At 46.2% G+C, this 23,821-nt stretch overlaps 1 protein-coding gene across 6 annotated transcripts in view; it reads left to right on the top strand.

The window, feature by feature from the left end:
• STARD13 (StAR related lipid transfer domain containing 13) overlaps window positions 1-23,821 on the top strand; it is a 406,771-nt gene that overhangs the window by 351,483 nt on the left and 31,467 nt on the right. For all 6 annotated transcript variants that reach the window (XM_033948072.1, XM_033948071.1, XM_033948075.1 and 3 more), the window contains 4 exons: window positions 7,034-7,207; window positions 8,512-8,671; window positions 19,780-19,978; window positions 22,791-22,998. In XM_033948072.1, coding sequence (XP_033803963.1) covers window positions 7,034-7,207; window positions 8,512-8,671; window positions 19,780-19,978; window positions 22,791-22,998 — 741 coding nt within the window. The remainder of the gene's footprint in view (window positions 1-7,033; window positions 7,208-8,511; window positions 8,672-19,779; window positions 19,979-22,790; window positions 22,999-23,821) is intronic.

Here is a 23,821-nt window from a genome sequence, read left to right as displayed (position 1 = left end):
AATAAAAGTGTGTATTGTACAAGCCAGTGTGTACTTACCACTGACTATAGTAGAAGAGCAGAGGGGGCATTTTCAAGCCACCGGCCAGTCCCTTGAAGTCACTTCTTGAGGGCATATAACAGCCTATTGCTCCTGGAAGAAGGTTAAAACTTTCTCTAAAGCTGTTATTAATTTCCCATGAATAAAGCAACTTGCAAAGTCTAACATAAGCCCTATCATTCATTTTGCATGATAATAAGCTGCTTTGTGGCACAGCATAGTTTTTTGCTTTTAGTGAAATAACATGTATTATCCCAGGACAAGCAGGCATGATATTCTCACATGTGGGTGATGTCATCTACGGAGCCCCGATGCGGAAGCATTTTCAAGCAAACTTGATTGAAGATTTAAGTTTGCTCTGCTGCTCCACGCATGCGTGCCTTCCTGTTCCACTAGGGGGTGCATCCCCTCGTGGTCTCCAGTTCAAAATTTTCCGCTGAGCCTAGAAGTCGTGTTTTTTCAGGCTCTGCCCCAACTGCCTTCTAGCACCGCGATTTTTTGTTATTTTTCTCGATTAAGTCGCTGTGCGTGAATTTTTTCCTGTTTCAATTTGTTCCTGCTTCGTTTTTGACCGACCCGGAGGCTTCTGGGTCCCCGTGGCCGCGTGGCTACTCGAGCCGTGGCCAGTTTCGATTCTATGTCCCAGCCTTTGACCGGCTTTAAAAAGTGCACCCGGTGCGAGCGGCTTCTTTCCATCACAGACCCGCATCGCCGGTGCATCCTCTGCCTGGGGGCCGCTCATCCAACTGACTCCTGCCCCCAGTGTGCTACTTTCCAGAACCGGGCCCTCCGCCGAAGAAAAGCCCGCATGGCGGATCTCTTCGCCACCGACCAACCCTCTACCTCGGCCTCGAGGTCGGCCCCGGCTTGACCTCGGCATCGCCTCGAGACTCGAATCCGAAGTCCTCGGGACAACAGAAAGCCTCGGCTCTGGGTAAGTCCCCTCTTCCCTCTTCAGGTCCCGTAACAGCGAAGAAGCCAGCCTCGGGGACACCGGCGACGCATGGCGGAAGTCCCATGCTTACAGCCCAGGCGAAACCCTCCAAGCCTTCGGGCCGTGCCTCCACCACACGGGAATACTCTGATACGAGGTCGCCCCCGGTGGAGCGCACCGAGGCAGTGGACATGCCCTCGATGCTGTCCGTGCCCGTTTTCCAGGACCTACTCCGAGCGATGATCTCATCGGAGCTGTCCGCTGCAATGGCCGATCTACAACCGGCCTCGACCTCGACCCCGCATGTGCCAGACCAGCCTGAGCCTCGCGTCGAGCCACCTCGTGGAAAAGCGCGCAAGCTTCGCCACATCCCATCCTCCTCGGACTCCTCGCCGAGACACCCGAGGCGCTCTCCCTCCACAGACCGCCGCGGGGCAAAACGTCGTGCTAAAACGACAGAAACCTCGAACCGCCGTACCTCCAAGAAGGCCCGGGGTTCCCCCACTCTACGAGGCCGTTCACCTACACCTCGTACGGGACCGCTGAGGGTGGCGGAGCTATCACTCTCCAACCCGCGCATCCTCCGAACTCCCCCTCGGACCGGGGCTCCGATCCGAGGTTTCAGGCTTTCACCGAGGGAGTCCAGATCGAGGTTACTGATTCGACATCGATCGGTACCCCGAACCCCGGCATCGTCTCCGAGGGGCTCCTCGAGACGTCGGAGATCCACGACCCCGGAACACTTTCACAGTGCTTCCCCGGTCTCAGAGCGTGGATCGGAGCAGGAGCCTCGATACTCGAGGGAAGCCTCCCCATCCTTCTCCACCCGACGGAGGTCTCGTTCACCGACCCCGCACGGGGCCTCGGGAACATCCCGCCCATCCTTCTCTCACTTTGTCCAGGACATGGGCCACGCTTTGGACTTGGACCTCCAGTCCGACTCCAGATACTCTAAGGAGTACCTAGCGGAGCTGGATATGCCATCACTGCCCAGAGAGTCCCTTCGCTTACCGCCTAACCCAGTACTCCAAAAGGCTTTCTTCAGGAACCTGGAGACCCCCTATATGGTCACAGCAGTACCCTCCAAAATGGAGGCCAAGTACCGTACAGTACCCTTCCCGGGATTTGAACAACCGCAGTTCTCCCACCAGTCGCTGTTAGTAGAATCCTCCTTGAAAAAGGCTCACCCCTCCAGGGTCTCAGCGGCGGTCCCCCCAGGCCGAGAAGGCCGAACCCTAGACAAGTTCGGCAGGAGACTATATCAAAATGCGATGATGGCCTCTAGGGTGCAAAGCTACACTTTCACCTTCACATCCTACCTCAAACACCTCATTGGACTACTGAGAGCCTTTGAGACTGACTTACCGGCCTCCCGCCAAGGAGCGTTTAACCTGCTTTCAGAGTCCCTCTCCAACCTACGCCTCCATCTATTCCACGCGGCCTACGATGGCTTCGAACTCTCCTCCAGAGAGGTAGCCTTTGCTATCGCCATGCGCCACCTAGCTTGGCTGCGCCTGGTCGACATGGACCCCAACTTACAGGACCGGTTGGCTAACCTCCCCTGCGTGGGTAAAGAACTGTTCGATGACACTATCGAGGGGGCTACAAAACGCCTCTCCGAACACGAACGCTCGTTTGCCTCCCTCGTGCGGCAAAAGCCTAAACCGCCCGCGTCCAGGCCGTTCAGGGCCCCTCCACGCCGCTACCCACAAAAATCCACTCCTGCCTTCTCGCGGCCTCCGCCCAGGCGTCCGCAAGCCCACCATCGGGCTCTGCCCAAGTCCCAACCGCCTGCGACTACCAAACCATCCCCGTCCTTTTGACGGGATACGCGGAAGGGGGCGGGCCTCCTCCGCCATAGTCCCAGGCCTCCTTCCCATCGGGGGTCGCCTCAAAGTCTTTTACCCTCGCTGGAAACAAGTCACGTCGGACACATGGGTCCTTGGCGTGATCTCATCAGGATACTCTCTCAACTTTCGGGCCATTCCTCCAGACAACCCCCCAAGGAATTGCCCTCCCAACCGGACGCAGCCACCCCTACTCCTCTCCGAAGCTCGAGATCTGCTTCACCTGAGAGCAGTGGAGGAGGTTCCCCCCGGCCAACGGGGGAAGGGCTTCTACTCCCGTTACTTCCTGGTACCGAAAAAAATGGGAGACCTTCGCCCAATACTAGACTTGAGACGCCTCAACAAATTTCTAGTACGGGAAAAATTTTGGATGCTTTCCCTACAGACCCTCTACCCCCTGATCGACGAGGGCGACTGGCTCTGCTCCCTCGATCTGAAGGAGGCGTACACACATGTTCCAGTGCACCCAGCTCACCGCAAGTTCTTGCGTTTTCAGGTGGGAGACCTGCACCTGCAATACCGAGTCCTCCCCTTCGGCCTAGCATCGTCACCTCGGGTCTTCACCAAGTGCCTCGTGGTGGTCGCAGCTACCTTACGCTCCCAAGGTCTTCAGGTATTCCCCTACCTGGACGACTGGCTGATCAAAGCCCCGTCCAGGGAAGGGGTTATCTCAGCGACCCAACAGACTATTATCTACCTACAGAGTCTGGGGTTCGAGATAAACTTCCCAAAATCCCAACTACGCCCCTCACAGTCCCTACAATTCATCGGGGCAACGCTGGACACGGTTCGCCTCCGTTCCTTCCTCCCCCCTCTGCGTCTAGTAAGTCTGCGTTAGTAAGTCTGAGCCGAAGGATCTCACTGCTGACCTCGGTATCAGCTCGACAGATGATGACTCTCCTGGGCCACATGGCCTCCACCGTCCATGTCACACCCTTCGCCCGTCTCCATCTGAGAATCCCTCAATGGACCCTGGCCTCTCAATGGTGTCAAGACCGGGACCCGATCGATCGTCCCGTGACAGTGACTCCTTCCTTGTAACGATCGCTCCGCTGGTGGGCCGACTCTTCAAATCTTTCCAAAGGTTTGCTCTTCCTCGCCCCTCCTCATAGCAAGGTACTCACCACGGACTCGTTGGAGTACGCTTGGGGAGCCCACCTGGACGGCCTCCGCACTCAGGGGATGTGGTCGGCAGAAGACCGCCGCTGTCACATCAACGTGCTAGAGCTCCGGGCCATCTATCTCGCAGCTGTAGCTTTTCAACATCTGCTTCACAACCGGGTGGTCCTCATCCGAACCGACAACCAGGTAGCAATGTACTAAGTAAACAAACAAGGGGGGACAGGGTTTCACTGTTCCCTCTAAGCTGAGCAGGAGTCCTCCACCCACAGTCTCACCAATAGAGGGTGCTGTTTTACTGTCACATTTTTCAATTGTGAGGGACAGGCAAGTTCTGCAGGACTCCAGGGAACATACCTGTCCTTAGCGACTGAAAATATTCCACCCCCTAGTGGTAGCAATGCAGCTGGAGGACACCTGCTCAGCTTAGAGGGAACACTGACATGCGCCTCTGGAAATAGGCAATCTCCAACAACACCTTCCTTTGAGCGGTGTACATACAAGGAGAACAAAACTGTCTGGCGGACAGTCTCAGCCGCCTCCTCCAGCCACACGAGTGGTCGCTGCACTCTCAGACCCTACGACAGGTGTTCGAAAAGTGGGGGACGCCTCAAATAGATCTGTTCGCATCCCCCACCCAATCACAAATTGCCCCTCTTCTGCTCCCGGATACACTCCCCGGACCGACTCGAGGCCGACGCCTTCCTCCTCGACTGGGAGGGAAGGTTTCTGTACGCATTTCCGCCATTTCCTCTGATCCTGCGGACGCTGGTCCACCTGAAAACGGTGAAAGCCACCCTGATCCTGATTGCTCCTCACTGGCCACACCAGCCTTGGTTTTCCCTTCTACTTCAACTCAGTGTCAGAGATCCACTGCCTCTGCCTCGGTTTCCCTCTCTACTATCACAGAGTCAGGGTTCGCTGTTACATCCCAATCTTCAATCTCTTCATCTGAATGCTTGGTTTCTTTCCCCCTGACTTCTCTCCCCGTGTCTCATTCAGTCAAGGAGATATTGGAGGCCTCTAGAAAGACCTCGACGAGAACCTGCTATTCTCAAAAGTGGACCAGATTCTCAGCCTGGTGCTCCTCTCACAGCCAGGACCCGGTGTCGGTCCCCGTCCCTCTGGTCCTTGACTATTTACTTCAATTATCTCACTCCGGCCTAAAGACCAACTCCATTCGAGTACATCTCAGAGCGATTGCGGCCTTTCATCAGCCCCTGGAAGGAAAAGCCCTCTCGCTCCACCCCTTAGTCTCTCGCTTCATGAAGGGTCTTCTGAATGTCCACTCTCCTCTCAAACCCCCTCCGGTGGTTTGGGACCTTAACGTGGTTCTGGCTCAACTAATGAAACCTCCATTTGAGCCCCTAGACAAATGCCATCCTAAATTCCTCACGTGGAAGGTGATTTTCCTGCTTGCACTCACTTCCGCCCGGCGAGTTAGTGAGCTACAGGCATGACAAGGTGGTACTCCGCACACATCCAAAGTTCTTGCCTAAAGTAGTGTCTGATTTTCACCTCAATCAGTCCATCGTCTTGCCCGTGTTTTTTCCCAAGCCCCACTCTCACCCCAGAGAGGTGGTGCTTCACACTCTTGACTGCAAGAGAGCGTTGGCCTTTTACCTCCAACGCACTCAACCACACCAGAAAGTCCCACAATTGTTTTTGTCCTTCGACCCAAACCGGTTAGGCCACCCAGTTTCCAAGTGCACCTTGTCCAACTGGTTGGCCGATTGCATCACTTTTTGCTATGCTCAGGCTGGTCTCGCGCTGCATGGTCGAGTAACGGGACACAAGGTCCGAGCGATGGCAGCCTCCGTAGTGTTCCTCAGGTCCACACCTATTGAGGAAATCTGCAAGGCTGCCACGTGGTCTTCAGTTCATACTTTCACCTCCCACTACTGTCTGGACTCACTGTCCAGAAGCGATGGCCAGTTCGGCCAATCGGTATTGCGAAATCTATTTGCTTAAATTGCCAACTTCCCTCCATCCCTTTTCAGTTAGCTTGGAGGTCACCCACATGTGAGAATATCATGCCTGCTTGTCCTGGGATAAAGCACAGTTACTTACCGTAACAGGTGTTATCCAGGGACAGCAAGCATATATTCTCACAACCCGCCCACCTCCCCGAGGTTGGCTTCTTTGCTAGTTAAGTGAACTGGAGACCACGAGGGGATGCGCCCCCTAGTGGAGCAGGAAGGCACGCATGCGTGGAGCAGCAGAGCAAACTTAAATCTTCAATCAAGTTTGCTTGAAAATGCTTCCGCATCGGGGCTCCGTAGATGACGTCACCCACATGTGAGAATATATGCCTGCTGTCCCTGGATAACACCTGTTACGGTAAGTAACTGTGCTTTAGCTTTTATGAAGATAATTTTTTTTGTTCAATTCAATATAACTGTATTAAGAGTTTTTTTAAAAGATTAGCCCACCTCTTTTACTAAGGTGTGCTATGCTTTTTAGCGCGCGCTGAACACGTGCTAAACGCTAATGCGTGCATGTTATCCTATGGACGCATTAGCGGTTAGCGCACATGTTGATTTAGTGTGCACTAAACCGCTTAGCGCACCTTAGTAAAAGAGGGCCTAAGTCTGCAGTTCTTGATATTATAAATGTAGAGTGGAGTTTTTTTATGACTAGGGATGTGTCTCTTACTTCAGAAATTCTTTTCAAGTTAGGTTGTCTCCAGGACTATTTTGTTTTATCCTGGGTGACACGGAGGTCTTTTTTTCCACTTATTAGAATTATTATTAATAATGGTTACCCCTCTCACCAGCTTTATGATTTGAATATATTTTGTGTGTAAATTTGAAGGTTTTGACATTCAACTTGGATTTATTGTTAGCTTTTATTAATATATGTTGTATGGTTTTTAAAATTTAAAGTGTTTCAATTATACATTTGAAAGTGTATTATTGCCACAATACAGCTTAGTAAACAGACCTCTACGTTTATAGTTTTCTTTTGAAAATTGACACGATATATGTGGGGGCTAAGATTACTTGTAAACTATTCAAAATTGCCCCCGTATATAAAGACAGGTATCTGTGTTGTGTATTTGGTTATAATCTTACTTTGCTGTATTTTAATATAGACGATTACGATGGCCAAGTTTCCAGATTTCTCATTGTTTCAGTCACTCGGTGGCATCACTTCAGATGAGTAATCAGTCCGCTGGTCAACTGAATCTTCTACAGAAGTTCTCTTTACTTCATCTCACCGCCATCATGGAGAAGTATTCCATGTCAAATAAACATGGATGGACGTGGTGAGTATAAATACTAGAACAATGGATAAATACCATTATTCAAACAGTAATACAACTCTTAAATTCTATATGCGCTCTGGTTGGTTAACAATGCAGAATCTGCAGCAGAGAAGTAATCCTCTCTTGCTGAAATATTATGAATGAATTACAATTTAGATAGAGAGGAATGAGACATTCCTGAAAAAAAAAACAAAAAACAAGATATTACAATAACCCAAAATTGAATTAATGTCCTTTAGTAATGCCTTTTGGCCCTTTTACAAAAGTGAATTAAATAGTTAATTCACAAATCAGCTTGCCTGTTATCACAGACACTCAGTAATTGCTACCGCAGTGGTATGATAGCTCATGTTAATTCATGAAGTAACTAAATGTTGTCTTTGTTGGTGGGAACTGGGTGATTATGGGCAGAGAATGGGCATGGACTGAGCGTTGCACTACTTACTGCACACTGTCACTTCTGCAGTTAAGAGTGTGTGCACTTAGGGCCTGATTCTGTATAAGTCGCCTACATTAGGCGCTGCTAAGCGTCCTAATCAAAGACACCTAATGACACCTAACTTCGGAATCCACGCACATTTGTTTTTAATTGACTTAATTGGCATGGTAACTGACCACGCCAGTTTTCAGCCCATAAAAAAAATATATTAAATTAACAATTAAGAGTTTGGCGCTGAACTCTTAGGATGCCTAGGGATGCAACGCCTAATGACACTTAACTGAAAATTAGGTATGATTAGGGGTGGAGAATAGGTATGGCTGACTTAGACATCACTAGCTTCTGAGTTAGGTGCTGGTAAATTAGGCCAAGTAAAACCTGGCCTTATATACTTGCGCCTACCTCCAGGGCACTTAAATACATCTAGGCACCGCTAGGCACGATTCTATAAGCGGTGCCTAGCAGTTTATTGACAACTGTGCCAAGCGGCGCCTACAATGTAGGTGATGCTAGCTGTCATTTATAGAATCCAGCCCTTAGCGCTTTCTCAAGAGGAGACGGTAAGTTTATCTGCATTAATTGCAAACAGTCGTAATGTGCAGCAATTGCAATAACTTCAAGAGAAAGCCAGACTTGCCCCTTACACCTACTGTACAACCTATGCACTTACAATCAACATGTGGATAAAGGTGAACTAGTTGATATGGTGTAACTAGATTTTCAGAAAGCTTTTGACAGAGTAAAAGAGGCTCAGAACTTTCTCACTGACTTTCTCACTATACTTTCCTTCCTCCCCCACCCCAGCATTACTATAAAGATACAAAGAAGTGTTCTTGATGCTGACATTGCTGGTTATGAATTCCAGGTCTGTGCCGAAATTCATGAAGAGGATGAAAATGCCCGATTATAAGGATAAGAATGTTTTTGGTGTCCCTTTAATAGTTCATGTTCAAAGGACAGGGCAGCCCCTTCCTCAAAGCATACAACAAGCGTTACGTTATCTGCGCAGCAACTGCCTGGATCAGGTAAGCATCAGAAATTAGCTGATAATCTTTTATCTTGCTGGATTACAAGTGGCAGCATCATTTATTCTAGCCTAATAGCTTAAAAATAATGCATCAAGGACATAAAATTGGGCAACAATTAAAAATAAAAAAAGACTTGCTGGTGGTATGCAAGTTTTTTCTTTCTTTGCTAAACAAACATGGAAAGATTGGGCATGAAAATGTCATTTGCAGGTTTCATATACCGTACCTACATAAGAAATGTAATGTCAAGTCAGCCCATCTGAAACACTTGATAAAATGGACAAAGATGATTTCTGTGTTGATCATTACAGAATTGCGCACAGACTGATTGGTGAGTAAATCCAAATTAGTGCCGAGTAATGTCAGTAATCGGTTATTAGCAGCCAATTAGTGATGGGTATTGAATTTTAAACTAATTTAGTTGAATACAAATCTCAGCATCATATGGAAACTTGGGTGCTATCCAGTGCTCCCTCTAAGCGGGCGGGTGTTGTGAGCAAAATTTTTTTCGCTGTGCGCTACAAATATCGGGCGCCAGCAAGTTATGAGCCAACTCGCCCAATTCTCCTCTCGCCGCCCTGCCCGCCGTGCGCTGTGACGTGAAACTTGTGCGCTGGATGTAATATTTTGTGCGCCAGCGCACGCCAGCGCAGCTTAGAGGGAACACTGGTCTATCTATAGAATCCAGGGATAAGTACGTGTGCACATACAGTAAAAAATTTGCGAAAATAATTCGTTCCAAAACCATGCTTGTAATCCAAAATACTCATATATCAAAGCGAATTTCCCCATAAGAAATAATGGAAACTCGGACAATTGAAGTCTACAAAAATCCTAAGTGGTGTAGAATGGGTACAAGTAGATCGATTTAATTTAATTTTTTTTTTTTTTTACTCCATCAAAAATTACAAAGACTAGGGTACACTTGATGAAGTTACAGAGAAATTCTTTTAAAACCAATAGGAGGAAATATTTTTGTCACTCTCTGGAACTCATTGCCAGAGGTTGTGGTAAGAGCAGTTAACGTAGCTGGCTTTAAGAAAGGTTTGGACAATTTCCTGAAGGAAAAGTCCATAGTCTGTTAATGAGACAGATATGGGGGAAGCCACTGTTTGCCCTGGATCGGTAGCATGGAATGTTGCTACTATTTGGGGTTTTGCCAGGTACTAGTGACCTGGAGTGGCCACCGTGAGAATGAACCACTGGACTAGAAGAACCATTGGTTTGACCCAGTAAAGCTATTCTTATGTTCTCATGTTCTTAAAAAAGAGATTTGGCTTTTTTTCCCCTAATGTCATTTTATAAAAAGAGCAGCTGTTTCTGAAAAGACAGGATAAAGTAGTGTGCTGGCTGCATTAGTATACTTGAATGCAGAAAAATGCAAGCATCCCTACCCTAAAAAGCAGATATCTCTCATGGTACGAAACAGTTGAGATAATTATAAAATATATCTTACGCATGTGATCTCCTGCATCTGACCTAAGAGGGGGAGGGAGGAAATGTTTGGTCTCAGTTATCTAGAATTCAAGTGCAAACTGTGTTAGAGCATGTGAATGTGAACTCTTCATGCCCTTCTCTCTCTGTATCTTTATTGAAGCTTCTGGGATTTATAACCACAAGCCTTCCAGAATTAATTCATCTGTGTATAAAACAATTGTTATAAATGCCCCAATTATCCTCTACTGTACTGTACAATGATTGCTATACTGCACACTGCTTGGGGAAAAGGAGTACTATACTGGATTGGAGATGCTTATAATATGATTAGGAAAAATGTAGATAGTTTGTTTTCAGTTCCTCTCTATTACTCTTACAGGTTCTAGCATGGAGGGCTAGATGCACTAAAGTCTCAGATCGTCTAACGATCGTCGCTAAACCGTTTTGACCGGTTTAGCAACTGATCATATTTGCTGACCTGATACACAAAATTGCTCACTGCATGTTTTTCTGCGCGATCGCTCATGTACTGATTCTACCATGCAAATGGGGTCATTAATATTAAAACGGCATGCAAAGTAGCTGACCGATCGATGCTCCAACATCAGTTCACCATGCACAAAAAATAGTGATCACCTGTAGTGATCCATTCAGCCCTGAAAATAATAGCATTTATAACATTTATACCATAAATACAATTTTTACAAAGCAGTAGGGACGTATACGTGTGTTTTATGCGCGGTATGAGCACGTGTTTTGAAGGCGAGTATTATGCGTGCCCATTAACAGCATAAAATATAAGAAAAGGCTGCGAAAATATGGGTGCTAATGAGAGAAGGTGAAAATTTCCGTCCCTCATGATTAAAATATGTAGGAGCTGGGCCAGAATTTATTCAGTACCAGCCTCATTTGCATAGTCTGTTGCTACATCTCTGCCCCCTCCATACAGCATCAATGGATTGCCCTCGCCATACTATTTAAAATTGTGTGAAATACCAGCATTTGTTAACCATATGTGCTTTGTGCTCCATGGGACATGGGTGCTTTGTGCTCCAGCGATCAACATTATAGACAACGGTTGTAGGCTCTGGTTTAAGCAGGCTGCCCTTTCCCTGGAAGGAAGAGGAAACGATGATATCACCTATGACTGATGGCAGTAAATCTGGCACATGCATACATTGTCGCTATATCATCTGGGCTATTCTGCGCATGTGTGAGTAGCTCTCACAGTGATTGATTGGACGGGGATTACGGCGAACCTCCGCACAAATCATTTGCATACAAACTTTTTTGGACTCGGCCAAAAAATCAGCCTACAGCATCCCACATGATCTTACTGACCATGTTTAGTGCATCTAGCCTTGAGTCATTTTTTAATCCAGTGTATTGCAAACTGTGTGCCCCGGAGGATTTTAGGGGTGCCTCAAGATGCCGGCGAGGAGGAGAGGCATAGGTGCCGGCTGACTGCTTACAGGCGAGAGGCACATCCTGTAGTCAGTCAGCCGGCGCCAGTGCCTCTGCTCCTCTCACCTTTCCTTCTGCAGCAACCCTCACTGGCGGTAACAGGAGACTCAAGGCTGCAGCTGAAGGACATCTGCACATTGATGTGATGACATCATGCATGCACATGATATCATCAATGACCACGCATTTCCGGGTGCCTTCCAGACACAGCCCTGAGATTAGTGTGCCAGCAGCTTAAAAAGTTTGGGACACACTGTTTTAACTAAAGCTTCTGATACAGAGAACCATGTGTGTGTGTGTGTATATATATATATATATATACTAGTCTTTAAGCCCGTTACATTAACGGGTGCTAGAATAGATGTGTCTGTCTGTCTGTGTTTCTTTATCTCTCTCTCCTTGGCCGCTGTCTGTGTCCTTCTGTCTTCCCCCCCTCCTGAGCAAGCTGTCTGCCCCCAACACACACCTCCCCCCAAAGCAGCCCCCTTTCCCTCTCCCTGTCTCTCCATGGCCCTGTTCTGTCTTCCCCCCTAAAGCAAAGCTGTCTGTCCTCAGCATACCTCCCCCCCAAACCAGCCCCCTTTCCCTCTCCCTATTTCTCCATGGCCCCTTCTGTCTCCCCCCAGCACACCCCTCCCCCCGTCTCTCCATGGCCCCTTCTGTCTCCCCCCCAGAGCAAAGCTGTTTGCCCCAAGCACACCCCTCCCCCCAAAGCAGCCCCCTTTCCCTCTTCCTGTCTCTCCATGGCCCCTTCTGTCTTCCCCCCAGAGAAAAGCTGTTTGCCCCAAGCACACCCCTCCCCCCCCCAAAGCAGCCCCCTTTCCCTCTCCCTCCATGGCCCCTTCTGTCTTCCCCCCTAGAGCAAAGCTGTCTGTCCCCAGCACACCTTCCCCTCAAAGCAGCCTCCTTTCCCTCTCCCTATCTCTCCATGGCCCCTTCTGTCTCCTCCCAGAGCAAAGCTATCTGTCCCCAGCACACCTCCCCCCCAAAGCAGCCCCCTTTCCCTCTCTCTGTCTCTCCATGGCCCCTTCTGTCTTCCCCCCCAGAGCAAAGCTGTATGTCCCCAGCACACCTCCCCCCCAAAGCAGCCCCCTTTCCCTCTCCCTCTCCCTATCTCTCCATGGCCCCTTCTGTCTCCTCCCAGCACATCCCTCCCCCCAAAGCAGCCCCCTTTCCCTCTGCCCCGGGCCCCCAGTATTGATCCTCTTCTTACCCTCCCTCCATCCCAGCATCTTCTGGCCTGCTTCTCTTCAAAGCAGCCTGCGATCGTGGTGGCCAGCTTTAGCGAACCTCGCAGGCTGCTCTCCAACTCGGTAGCACGTTGCCTCTGACACGATCCCGTGCGTCAGAGGGAATGTGCTACTGAGGTTGGAGAGCGGCCTGCGAGGTTCTTTAAAGCCGGCCACCATCGCAGGCTGCTCTGAAGAGGAGGATCAACGGCGAGTGAGGGCTGGACAGGCTGCTCTGAAGAGGAGGATCAGCGGTGGCAGCAGCGAGTGAAGGCGGGAGGTGTGTTCCCTGCTGAGGACGCGGGCAGGGAGAGAGCTTGCCTGCGCTTCCAAATGATGAGTGAGGGCGGGAGGAGGGGAATGGCCAGAATGTTCCCTGCCGCCAGGTTCTAAAATGGAATACGGCCACGGATCACACACCACAGCGTCAGGGAACACGAAACCCTAAGTGCGCATGCGCGCTTAGGGTTTTATTATATAGGATATATATTTTTTTATTTTATTTTTTATTTTTTTTTTACTTTTAGTTTGTTGATTGGGAAAGGCATAATAAGATAAAAAGCCTTGCTCTGAACTGGGTCCTTTTCTGTGAAAGACAGAATGGGAAGAACTGAGTAATACCATTAGGCACAGGATTTAATATAAACAGGATGTCACGTAGCTATGACTCAACACAGTCTTCTTACATTCTTTTGAAGCAAACACAGGCTTTGATATACAACTTTTGTATCTAACTGTATCTTTAAACTAAAAACTAGTATCTTTAAACTAAAAACTCGCCTGGCCAGATTTGGTCTTATTCATGATGCTTTTTTTAAAACCTAATTTTGTTAACATAGATAGATATAGTGACAGAGTAGCTCTATCACTGCAGGGCTTCAGGATGCCTGTTTCCTTGAAAGACACTCCTGAAACCCTGTATTTGGGGAGGTAAGAAACATTAAGAAACTGGGGTAAACCTTCCTACCTACCTTCATAAATTACAGCCAGGACATGAGAGAGAACCTGAGGAAAAGCATTGCTGTGATCAATGAGGAAGGAGTAGCAGCAAAGACTCCAGTAAGCAGACAGTTCCAGCCAAGGGAAAATGTAGTGGAAAATGTAGTCCCTGAGGCCCTGCTTCACTAAATAAGCTGCAGGAGCTGTACTGAGTGAGAAAAGCCAGAAGCCCAGGAGGGCTGGTACTATATTTTTCCCTGGAGCCGGATGAGATAGGCAGCCCAGAGGGAAGGAGAACCCTGAATAATGAAAAACAACATTAATTTAGCAGATGCACTTACCTACCAAGAAGGTGGGACAAAGAACCATCCTGGGGGATCAGGAAGCCTGTGTTGATGAAGGGGGCAGGGCTTTGAATATATGCATGGGCTCAAAGGCTCTGCTCATGCTTGTTTCTTGTTGCAGTCTTGGGACCTTCCTGGAAAAAATATGGCCATTGGGTAAGGTGACCATACGTCCCGTTTTGAACGGGACTGTCCCTTTTTCAGTTCCCCTGTCCTGTTGTCCCCATGCACAGCTTCGGGATGCCAAAATGTCCCGTTTTCAGAGATGGCATCCTGAAGCTGTGTGTGGGGCAAACAGGACAGGCAGGGCACTGCTTCTTCCGGACTTTCCCTTTCATTAATGGGATAGGGACAGCGCTCAGGCACCAATCGATGCGTTCTGCCCTCTCCACTGTCCCCTAGGACGGGTCCTTAGCGCAGCAGCCGTAGGGCTCGGTGGCAGTTTGTGCGGGGCCTGGTGGGAGCGGTGCATTGTGGGAAGATTGCAGATGGGGTAAACAACTACAGGTCCGTGTTCGGGGAGAAGATAATGCATTGCGGTCTGAAGTGGGGGATACAGCAGTGGGGACTCGGGAGGTGTAGAAGGGACCTATCAGGGAAGGGGGTGCGGGGCGGACACGCCAACGTTTTAGAAGGATAAGGAAGGAAAAAACATGGGAAGATGCTGGACATGGAGGTTGTTTGGTGAAGGAAAAATCCCAGACATGAAGTGAGTAGGAAGACAGGTGGGAGATGCTGGATACAGGGTGGATGCAGTAAGAAGAAAAAGGAGGTTCTGGATATTGGAGTAATAGGTAGATAGGGGGCATGCTGACACATAAAGAGGGAAAAGGAAGAGGAATGAGAGATGCCAAGTCCATGGCAGGAAGGGACAGGAAAGGAGATGCCAGGGCATGGAGGGGGAGACATATGCCAGAACATGGGAAAGGAAGGAAGGAGGGAGGAAGAGAAAAGAAGGAGAGAAGATGCCAGATAATGGAAGGGGAGGGGGAGTTGGAAGGAGAGGAGAAATATGCCAGGGCATGGGGGAGAGAAGAGAAACAAATGCCAGACCAGAGGGAGAGGAGGTGCCAGAGCATGGAGGGAGAGAGATGCCAGGGCATGGGGGAGGGAAGGGAAGGAGATAGAGATGCCAGACCATAGGGTGGAGACGGAAGGAAGGAAGGAAAGGAGAAGAGAGAGAGATTCCAGAGCATAGGGAGAAAGAAAAATTGAGAGGGGGTTAAACTGAAATGAATCATTTACAAAGGAGACAGTTTATGGAAGGAGCATAGAAAGAAGGAAGATACCATAAGGAAGAGACAGAGGGTGGACACTGGATGGAGAGGGCAGAGAATGGAAGGGGCGAGACAGGGTGAACAGTAGATGGAAGGGGTAGAGAGAGGGGGACAGACACTGAATGGAAGTGGGGGAAAGAGGATGGCAGACTGAATGGAAGTAGGGGGAGAGGGGGAAGACTGAATGGAAGTGGAGGGAGAGGGGGAGCAGACACTGGAAGGAAGTGGGGAGGAGGAGAAAAAAGGGCATATGCTGGATTGAGGGAAGAGGATAGAGTTAGATACTGGAAGGGGTGAAGGAAAGAGGTGGCAATCTATAGGTAGACACAATGAAAGAGGGAAATTGAGGACTGAATAGTAAGAAAGAATTTAGAAAGAAGCAGAAAATAAATTAAGAAGGAAGAACAGGAGGAAGGGAGCGGAGAGAGAGATGCCTTAGCAGGGGGGAAGGGGAGGAGACAGACACCAGACCTGGGAGGAGGAAAAGAGGAAGGAGACAGATACCAGATCTGAAGGGACAAAAGGAGAGAGATATGCTAAAATCTGCTGGGAGGGAAGGAGAGAGGGAGGGAAGAAGGCGAGAAAGAGGCAGAGAAAAGAGGGGGGTTGTAAGCAGATTAGAAAGACTAGAGAGAGAAAGGCCTGGACCAAAGAGGAAAGACAGGAGGCAGATGCAGGACTATGGGAGGTTCAGACAGAGGGGGAGAGACCCTGGGGAAGAACGGAGATTTAAGATCATAACAGAGGAGGGAGAGAGAGGGAGACCTGGAACAAAGGTACAAATGAGAACTGACAATGAATCTGGGGAGGGTAACAGAGGGAAAAGAGAGAGAGACCTGGACCCAAAGGGGATGGGGATGGATTGTTAAAGAAATATTGGATAAGAAAGAAAGAAAGATTGGATGCACAGTCAGAAGGAAGTGCGACCAGAGACTTATGAAATCACCAGACAACAAAGGTAGGAAAAATGATTTTATTTAAATTTAGTGATCAAAATGTGTCTGTATTGAGAATTTATATCTGCTGTCTATATTTTGCACTATATTTGTTTATTTTTCTATAGTTACTGAGATGATATTGCATATTTTAAAGTAATCTGCCTTGACATCTTTGGAAAAAACCAAAACTCGTAAATGATAATTAACATTTTCTCTGCGTACAGTGTGCTTTTTTAATTTTATGTTTACCATTATGAATTAATAAGATATTGTGTGTACATGAAAAATGAATGGAAGAGATTGGGGGTGGGGCTAGGGCGGGATTGGGGGGGGGGCTGTATATTAATAGATGTTCCGTTTTGATGAAAAAAATAAATGGTCACATTACCATTGGGTAGACAAGGGATAACAGTGAGATTACAGCCCGGCAGGAAAAATAGGAGTAAAATATGAAGGCGGGGAGATGTAAAAGCAAAATTAAAGAAATAAGAAAGACGATGAGGAGAGAGAAAAGAAGCAGAATCCTAGAGGAGAGAGAAAAAGAAACAGAAAATGAACATCAGACCATGGAAAAGGAGTTTTAAAAGTCTGAAAAAGAAACTAAGACCAATGTGATGAGGAAAATAAAATGTCCCAGACAAAGGAAAAAAATGTTTTGTTTTCATATTAATATATGGAATATGTTATCCTTGGCAATGTGCATCGCTTATATATTTGCATTTTGCTTACTATAAGAGAAATGCATTTTTTTGTGTGTTTCTTCAGTTTTGCATTGCATGGTTCATGGAGTTCCCATTTCAATTATCTGCTGTGTTCTTCAAATTTATGAGGGTCTGTATGTGTTACAAAGATGAGGGATATTGCTAGTGCGTAGTTTCTGGGTTGTTCTGGTTTTTTTCCAATGGAAGGTGTTTTGCAGTGACTTCAAGGGCTGAGTGCCATATTGTTACTGCTTGAGATCTGGTTAGTGCTGGTTTGGTAGGGCAGTTCGCCACATACCTGCTGCATGTTTTTTTCATATTTCACAAAGTACTGTACGTACCGGGAGTAGTAGAGAGAGTTTGTATTGCTGCTATTGAGGTGACACCAGAATTTGAATATTGTTTACGGAGAGTTGTAAGAGGAAACATCTATTTCTTCTTTTCCTGCAATTCTGTCAAGCTTGTGATTATAGTTTTTCTGGTACAATGATGTTATAGTGTTTTCATACAGCCTATTAATAAAACAAATTTCTATGTTTATTAGTAAAGTATGAATGAATAAAGTTTCTCTCTAAGTATCATAAAAACTTATGCAGTTAATATTGGGCCAGTAATCTGAGTGAACTACTTGAGGATGGATTTGGGGCAGAGCATGGTTAAGCCACACAATGTGCTGAGAGTTGAGTCGGTTCAACGAATGACCACCAGGATGGTCTCGGAACTCAAAGACCTCCCGTATGAGAAAGGCTGAATAAGTTGCAGCTATACTCACTCGAGGAACGTAGAGAGAGAGGAGACATGATAGAGACGTTTAAATTTATCACGGGCCGTATTGTGGTGGAAGATGATATCTTCTTTCTTAAGGGTCCCTCAGCCACAAGAGGGCATCGGCTGAAAATCAGAGGTGGGAAATTTCATGGCGACACCAGGAAGTTCTTCTTCACCGAAAGGGTGGTCGATCATTGGAATGAACTTCCAATTCAGGTGATTCAGGCCAGCAGCGTGCATGATTTTAAAAGGAAATGGGATACACATGTGGGATTTCTAGGGGGTAAAAATAGAAAGGGGATAGACATGTGGTATCTCTAGGGGGGTAAATTCAAGGGGGTGGGGTCGTTAGAGTGGGCAGACTTGATGGGCTATGGCCCTTTTCTGCCGTCATCTATGTTTCTATGTTACCAGATTGTGCATCTGCAAAAAAGAGGACGCATGGCCCCGCCCCATTCCACGCCCCCAGCCCCATGCAAACCTCGTCTCTGCAGGCCATCTACACTCCATACTCGGTCCCAATCTCACCAGCTTTTCAAAACCCAGATAAAGTGCCATGTTTTGAAAAGCTGTCCAGAGACGTCCAGACAGTCCTCTAACAAGAGAACATGTCTGGATAAATTCGAGCATCTGGTAACCCTAAGATAAGTTATACATTTAGTTTAGTCCAGCCAAATAAATAGTGCTGACACAGTAATCTCAATATCTGTGCATTCAGCACCACTGCCTGTACAGATAGTTCCACTGAACATATGTATAACATGATGGTCATTATGCCAGCTTAAAATCTAGCTCTTAATTTTCAGCAGATGAACCATGCTGTCTTTATCATATTTTGCCACTCTTTCAAACATTAGGTGAAAAAACAAAACATTTTTTGATATAGAGTGGCTTGGGGATAAGTGGAGTCTGCGGGGGGTTATGGGATCGCAACGGAATTTGATATCCCATAGGTTGGTGTGGGATGAAGGTCCTCTAGGCCAGTTTTTGCTACAGTCTACCCCTAGGTGCAGACAGAAGATAAGAAATGCAGTGTTTCCAACTGCCAACTTCAGCTTAATCCTAGTGTTTAAGGGAAAATTTTGGCTGCTCATCCTAGATTCCAGAATTTCTAGTTCTGGCCCTATGAGGAGACTGAAAGCTGAGCAAAAGATTAAAACAGCTAAGATATGGAATAGTTAGGTGTTCACTTCAAAAGTCTATTTTGAGAGTGTGAAGAGTTTCTAGTGAAAAAATAATAATAATAACAGTTTATATACCGCAGTACCGTTAAGTTCTATGCGGTTTACAAAAGATTAATGAAGTACAAGTTGAGAGAACTTAAGGAGTGGGGAAAACAAGAGGGGGATAGGGCAAGAGAACCGTTATAGAAGGGAAAGAGAGGAACGGGTCAGCTGTCTAGATACTTCAGGAACAGGTGAGTTTTGAGGCGCTACCTGAATACCTCGTAAGTGGTGGGCGAGTGCAGTTGTTCTAGATCTTTACCCCATAAAGCTGCTTGATGTGAGAGAAGGTGTTCATGGTGTTTTTTTAGTTTGCAACCTCTAACCGGGGGAGAAACGAAGTGCAAGTGGGAGCTTCTCTTGTGTCTGTTGGCTGAGAAGGAGAAGAGGTCAGTTATGTATTTAGGGGCTAGACCGTAAAGAACTTTAAAGTAGAGGCAGGCGAACTTAAACTTTACACGAGCTTCCAACGGCAGCCCAGTGTAGCTGTTTGTAGTATGGCGTCACGTAATCAAATTTCTTTAGACCGAAGATAAGTCTGACCGCAGCGTTTTGCATTAATTGTAAGCATCGCATATTCTTTTGGTATGGTATGACTGAAAAAGAAAGCAAAGATACGTGATTTAGATGGAAATTTTCTACTTATGACAGTGTTTTCCAATTGAATGTCTATCTGTAAACAAGAAGATCATCAAAACTTGCATCTTTATCCTCACAATTTAATTTTGTCCTGACAATTAGTTGCCTCTTGAAAAGAGTTCACATACTGAATGGTCTTCTTACAGGTTGGCCTGTTTCGAAAATCAGGGGTTAGATCTCGGATACAAGCCTTGCGACAGATGAATGAAAGCTGCCCTGAAAACGTTTGCTATGAAGACCAGTGTGCATATGATGTCGCCGACATGGTGAAACAGTTTTTTAGGGACCTTCCGGAACCACTTCTCACCAGCAAACTAGGAGAAACCTTCCTGCACATCTACCAGTGTACGTAATGCTGCTGTATGGAAACACAAAGATTATTGTCATTATGCTCCTAATGCAGGGTCAGTCTACACTATATTCAGCAGAAACCAAAATAGTTATCATATTTTGCCTCTCTTTCATTAAGAGTATTAACAGTTAAGGGCAAATTCTATAAGAAGCCCTCAAAAGTTAGGCGCCTATATAGGCACCGTTCAGCGCAATTCAAGCATATTTGGGTGCTGTTTAGTGGATCACGCTGAGCAGCACCTATTTTGGCAGGCGCCCATTAAATAGGTCAGCTCTAGGCACACTTAAAAGTTAGGCGCCTAGCAGAGCGCTTAAGCACGCTTAAGAGCAGTGATTCTGTAAGAAGGCGCCTAACATAGCCACGCCTAACATGCATAGCGTCTATTTTTTTTAAGGCCGCCTAAATTTTTAGAGGCGCCTTGTTACAGAATCACACTTTCTTGTTAGGCGCCTATGTTTCAATCAGTGCTGATTAAAAAGCCTAATTGAGCTTGTTATTTAATTTAGATAGGCGCCTCCGAAATAGGTGCCTAACTTTAGGCACTGGTTACAGAATTTGGGCCTTACTGCCTTCCAGTATGCCATTTAAGCTGAGGTCATTTTGATTAGTTTGGAGCTGCTAACTAACATTACTGAACATATTTCTATTCAGGCGGGATGTTCTCAAATCTGCTTAGTGGCCATTACTGTTTTCCAACTATGAAATAAATTAGGCGTTATCTGTTTTAATAATAATAATAATAATAATAATCCAATACAAACCCAAATCCTAACTAATATTAAAATACATAGGGCTCCTTTTACTAAGCCGCGTTAGGGCTTTAACGCGCGGAATAGCGCACGCTACATTGCTGCGCGCGCTAGACCTTAATGCCAGCATTGAGCTGGCGTTAGTTCTAGAAGTGTAGCACGCGGTGTAGCGCAGGGTAATTTCTTGCGTGCGCTAAAAACGCTAGCGCACCTTAGTAAAAGGAGCCCTTAGAGTACCTGATTACTATTCAATGAATTATAAACTACTTTTGGCAAATCTCTTCATGAAAAGGTGGTTCATAAATTGAAAGTAAGTCCATTGTGTGCATTGTATATACTACTTTTATATAATATAAAAATTTGCAGTACATTCAAATGTGCAGTGATGGACATGGAGTACTACAGTTATGATGAGACTTTTGAGCATGTATGATTTCTAAGCACGTTTTATCACATTACATATTCATTTAAATTTATGCATGATTGAATTATTATAATTGGATTGAGGATAGATATGAAATTAGATTGGATGAAGTGAAGAGATTGTCCTGAATCATTGAGATTATTTTTTCATTCCTATTTTCCTCATTTGGTTCTATTTTCTGTTTCTTGAATTGGCTTAAACTATGCTGATTACCTTTTTTTAATACATAGAATATATCTTATCTAGGCTTCCAAAATATTTTGGAACAAATAGTAGAATTTATTATGGAGCTTGATATATGTGGATCCCTATTTTTTATACAACTTGAGACGTCCATGCCAGGATATGCTCAATTTTGGTGGTATTTTAAAAGATCTACAGGAGTGCGTGTATAGGTAGTAGCACATGCAGCGGGAAAATCCATTTTACAAAGATTTGCACAAGTTCCTGGATGAAAAGTCCATAAACTGCTATTAAGGTAGACATGGAGCAAGCCACGGTTTATCCCTGGTGTTAGTATCTTGTTGCTTTTTGGTATTCTGCTGAGTTCTTGTTGCCTGAATTGGCTATTGTTGGAAGTAGATTTCCAGGCTAAGGACTTTATCCTGTGTGCATGGGGACCAAAGACTATCTTACAGCTCAGGTTTCTTTCAAGACCCCAACTGGGCAAGCCCAACTGGAGGTAGCAGTCTTGCCTGGCTTCCCTACCCAGTTGTCTTGGGTTAGGACTTCTCAAAATTTAGAACTATCTGGGCTCAGCTAACTGTTGGCCCAAAGAAGATGGAGGAAGTGTCTTTCCCTGAGATATTTCCTTTGGAGGACCCCTATCTGTATACTGAGGATCTGAAGCTGCCTAAACCTCACTGACCGGTTGTTGCAAAATCTGCACTGCACTCTGAATTTAAGGGCTGCAGTTAATGAGGATTCAGGATAGGAGAGACAGTACACCTCAAGACCCTTTAGATAGTCTGCCTAAGTCAGGAGTGGTCAATTCCAGTCCTCGAGGGCCGGATTCCAGTCAGGTTTTCAGGATTTCCCCAATGAATTTGCATTGAAAACAGTAAATGCAAATAGATCTCATGCATATTCATTGGGGAAACCCTGAAAATCCAACTGGATTCTGGCCCTCGAGGACCAGAGTTGCCCACCCCTGGCCTAAGTGGAGTGAGGATGTAATCCCAGGAGATTTTAAATGGGCACAGGCAGAGGATTAATTTCTTAGGGCAGCACAAGCTCAGATTGTGACTGGATGAGAATCCCATGGGCAATCAGGACATCCCTTATCGTAGCACCCCCATATTTTATAATAAGAAAGGATGTGTTGCTAAGGGAGACCTGGAGGGGTAGAGGAGATGGAACAATTATTGGTCCTTCATCCCTACCATATGCAAGATATGCAGTTAGTCCAAAGTCACCTGGAGGTGGAGAAAACACGGAAAAGGATTTCGGCCCAGTTTTTTTGGCCTGGTGTGTTTAAGCAAATAGCAGTGGGTTTTTTTGTCAGTCCTGTCAACTTTCCAGCTGAGTAGTTTTACTGTATTGAAAATGATTTAATTACCATTGCAGTGACTATTTTTAAGTTCCCTTTGTCCTAATGATTCATATCTTTGATTGGCATTTGATTTCCCTCAGATGTGCCCAAAGAGCAGCGACTTCAGTTGGTGAAAGCAGCCATCATGTTGATGTCTGATGAAAACAGAGAGGTTCTACAGACACTACTCTGCTTTCTTAATGATGTCACATCCGTGGCAGAAAACCAGATGACTCCTATGAATGTTGCAGTGTGTTTAGCACCTTCCCTTTTCCACCTCAATATATTAAAGAAAGACAGTTCACCAAAGTAAGTGTTTGTTTGTTTTTTTATTTGTTACAGTACTTTAAAATGCAGTTTCCAAAGGCCAAATTAGATATGAATATTCAATGCTGGGCCTTGTCTAATCAGTGACATAGATATTCTGAGCGAGCGGTGATCTTCAAAAGTTATGTGGGTATGGTCGATATTCAGTGCCAAATCCACTTGTTTAAGGGATCCTTGTTAACTATGCAGACACCAGCACTGAATATATTCGGTACATGTATAACTTCTGGGACCAGCTCAGCTTTGCCTGAACAGAGCTACAGTGGTCAGAGGAGATATGTAGCAGCACTATCAAGTTAAATGATTTACGGTTTATTTAAAATTTGCTATACCCCTAAACATAAAGAGCGGCATAATTTAAAAAAGTGTCTAAGTCCGTTTTGGGCCTAGGGCGCTAGTCGCCTAAAGTCAGTAGCGTCCATTCTCGAAAAATATGTCCAAAATATATATTTTTTTCCGAGAATCGTCTACTTCTACATCCAGCCGTTTGATTGTCCAAACCGCCAAGTCATCTATATATATATATATATATATATATATATACCAGACTAGTTTTTAAGCCCGATATATTAACGGGGGCTTGTCCTTGGCTGTTTTCTGTTTTTCTTTCTATCTCCGTCTCTCTCTCTCTTTGGCCGCTGTCTGTCTGTCTTTCTTTCTTTCTTTCTGTGTCTCTCCTTGACCACTGTCTGTGTGTCTTTCTGTCTCTCTCTCTCCTTGGCCGCTGTCTGTCTTTCTGTCTCCCTCTGTTGCTCTCTGTGTGTGTCTGTCTTTCTGTCTCTCTCTCCTTGGCTGCTGTCTTTCT

The sequence above is a fragment of the Geotrypetes seraphini genome, chromosome 6 (genome assembly GCF_902459505.1).
Source record: "Geotrypetes seraphini chromosome 6, aGeoSer1.1, whole genome shotgun sequence".
Classification (NCBI taxonomy): domain Eukaryota; kingdom Metazoa; phylum Chordata; class Amphibia; order Gymnophiona; family Dermophiidae; genus Geotrypetes; species Geotrypetes seraphini.
Note: the sequence above shows the minus strand (reverse complement) of the source record. Positions and strands in the feature narration are given on the sequence as shown.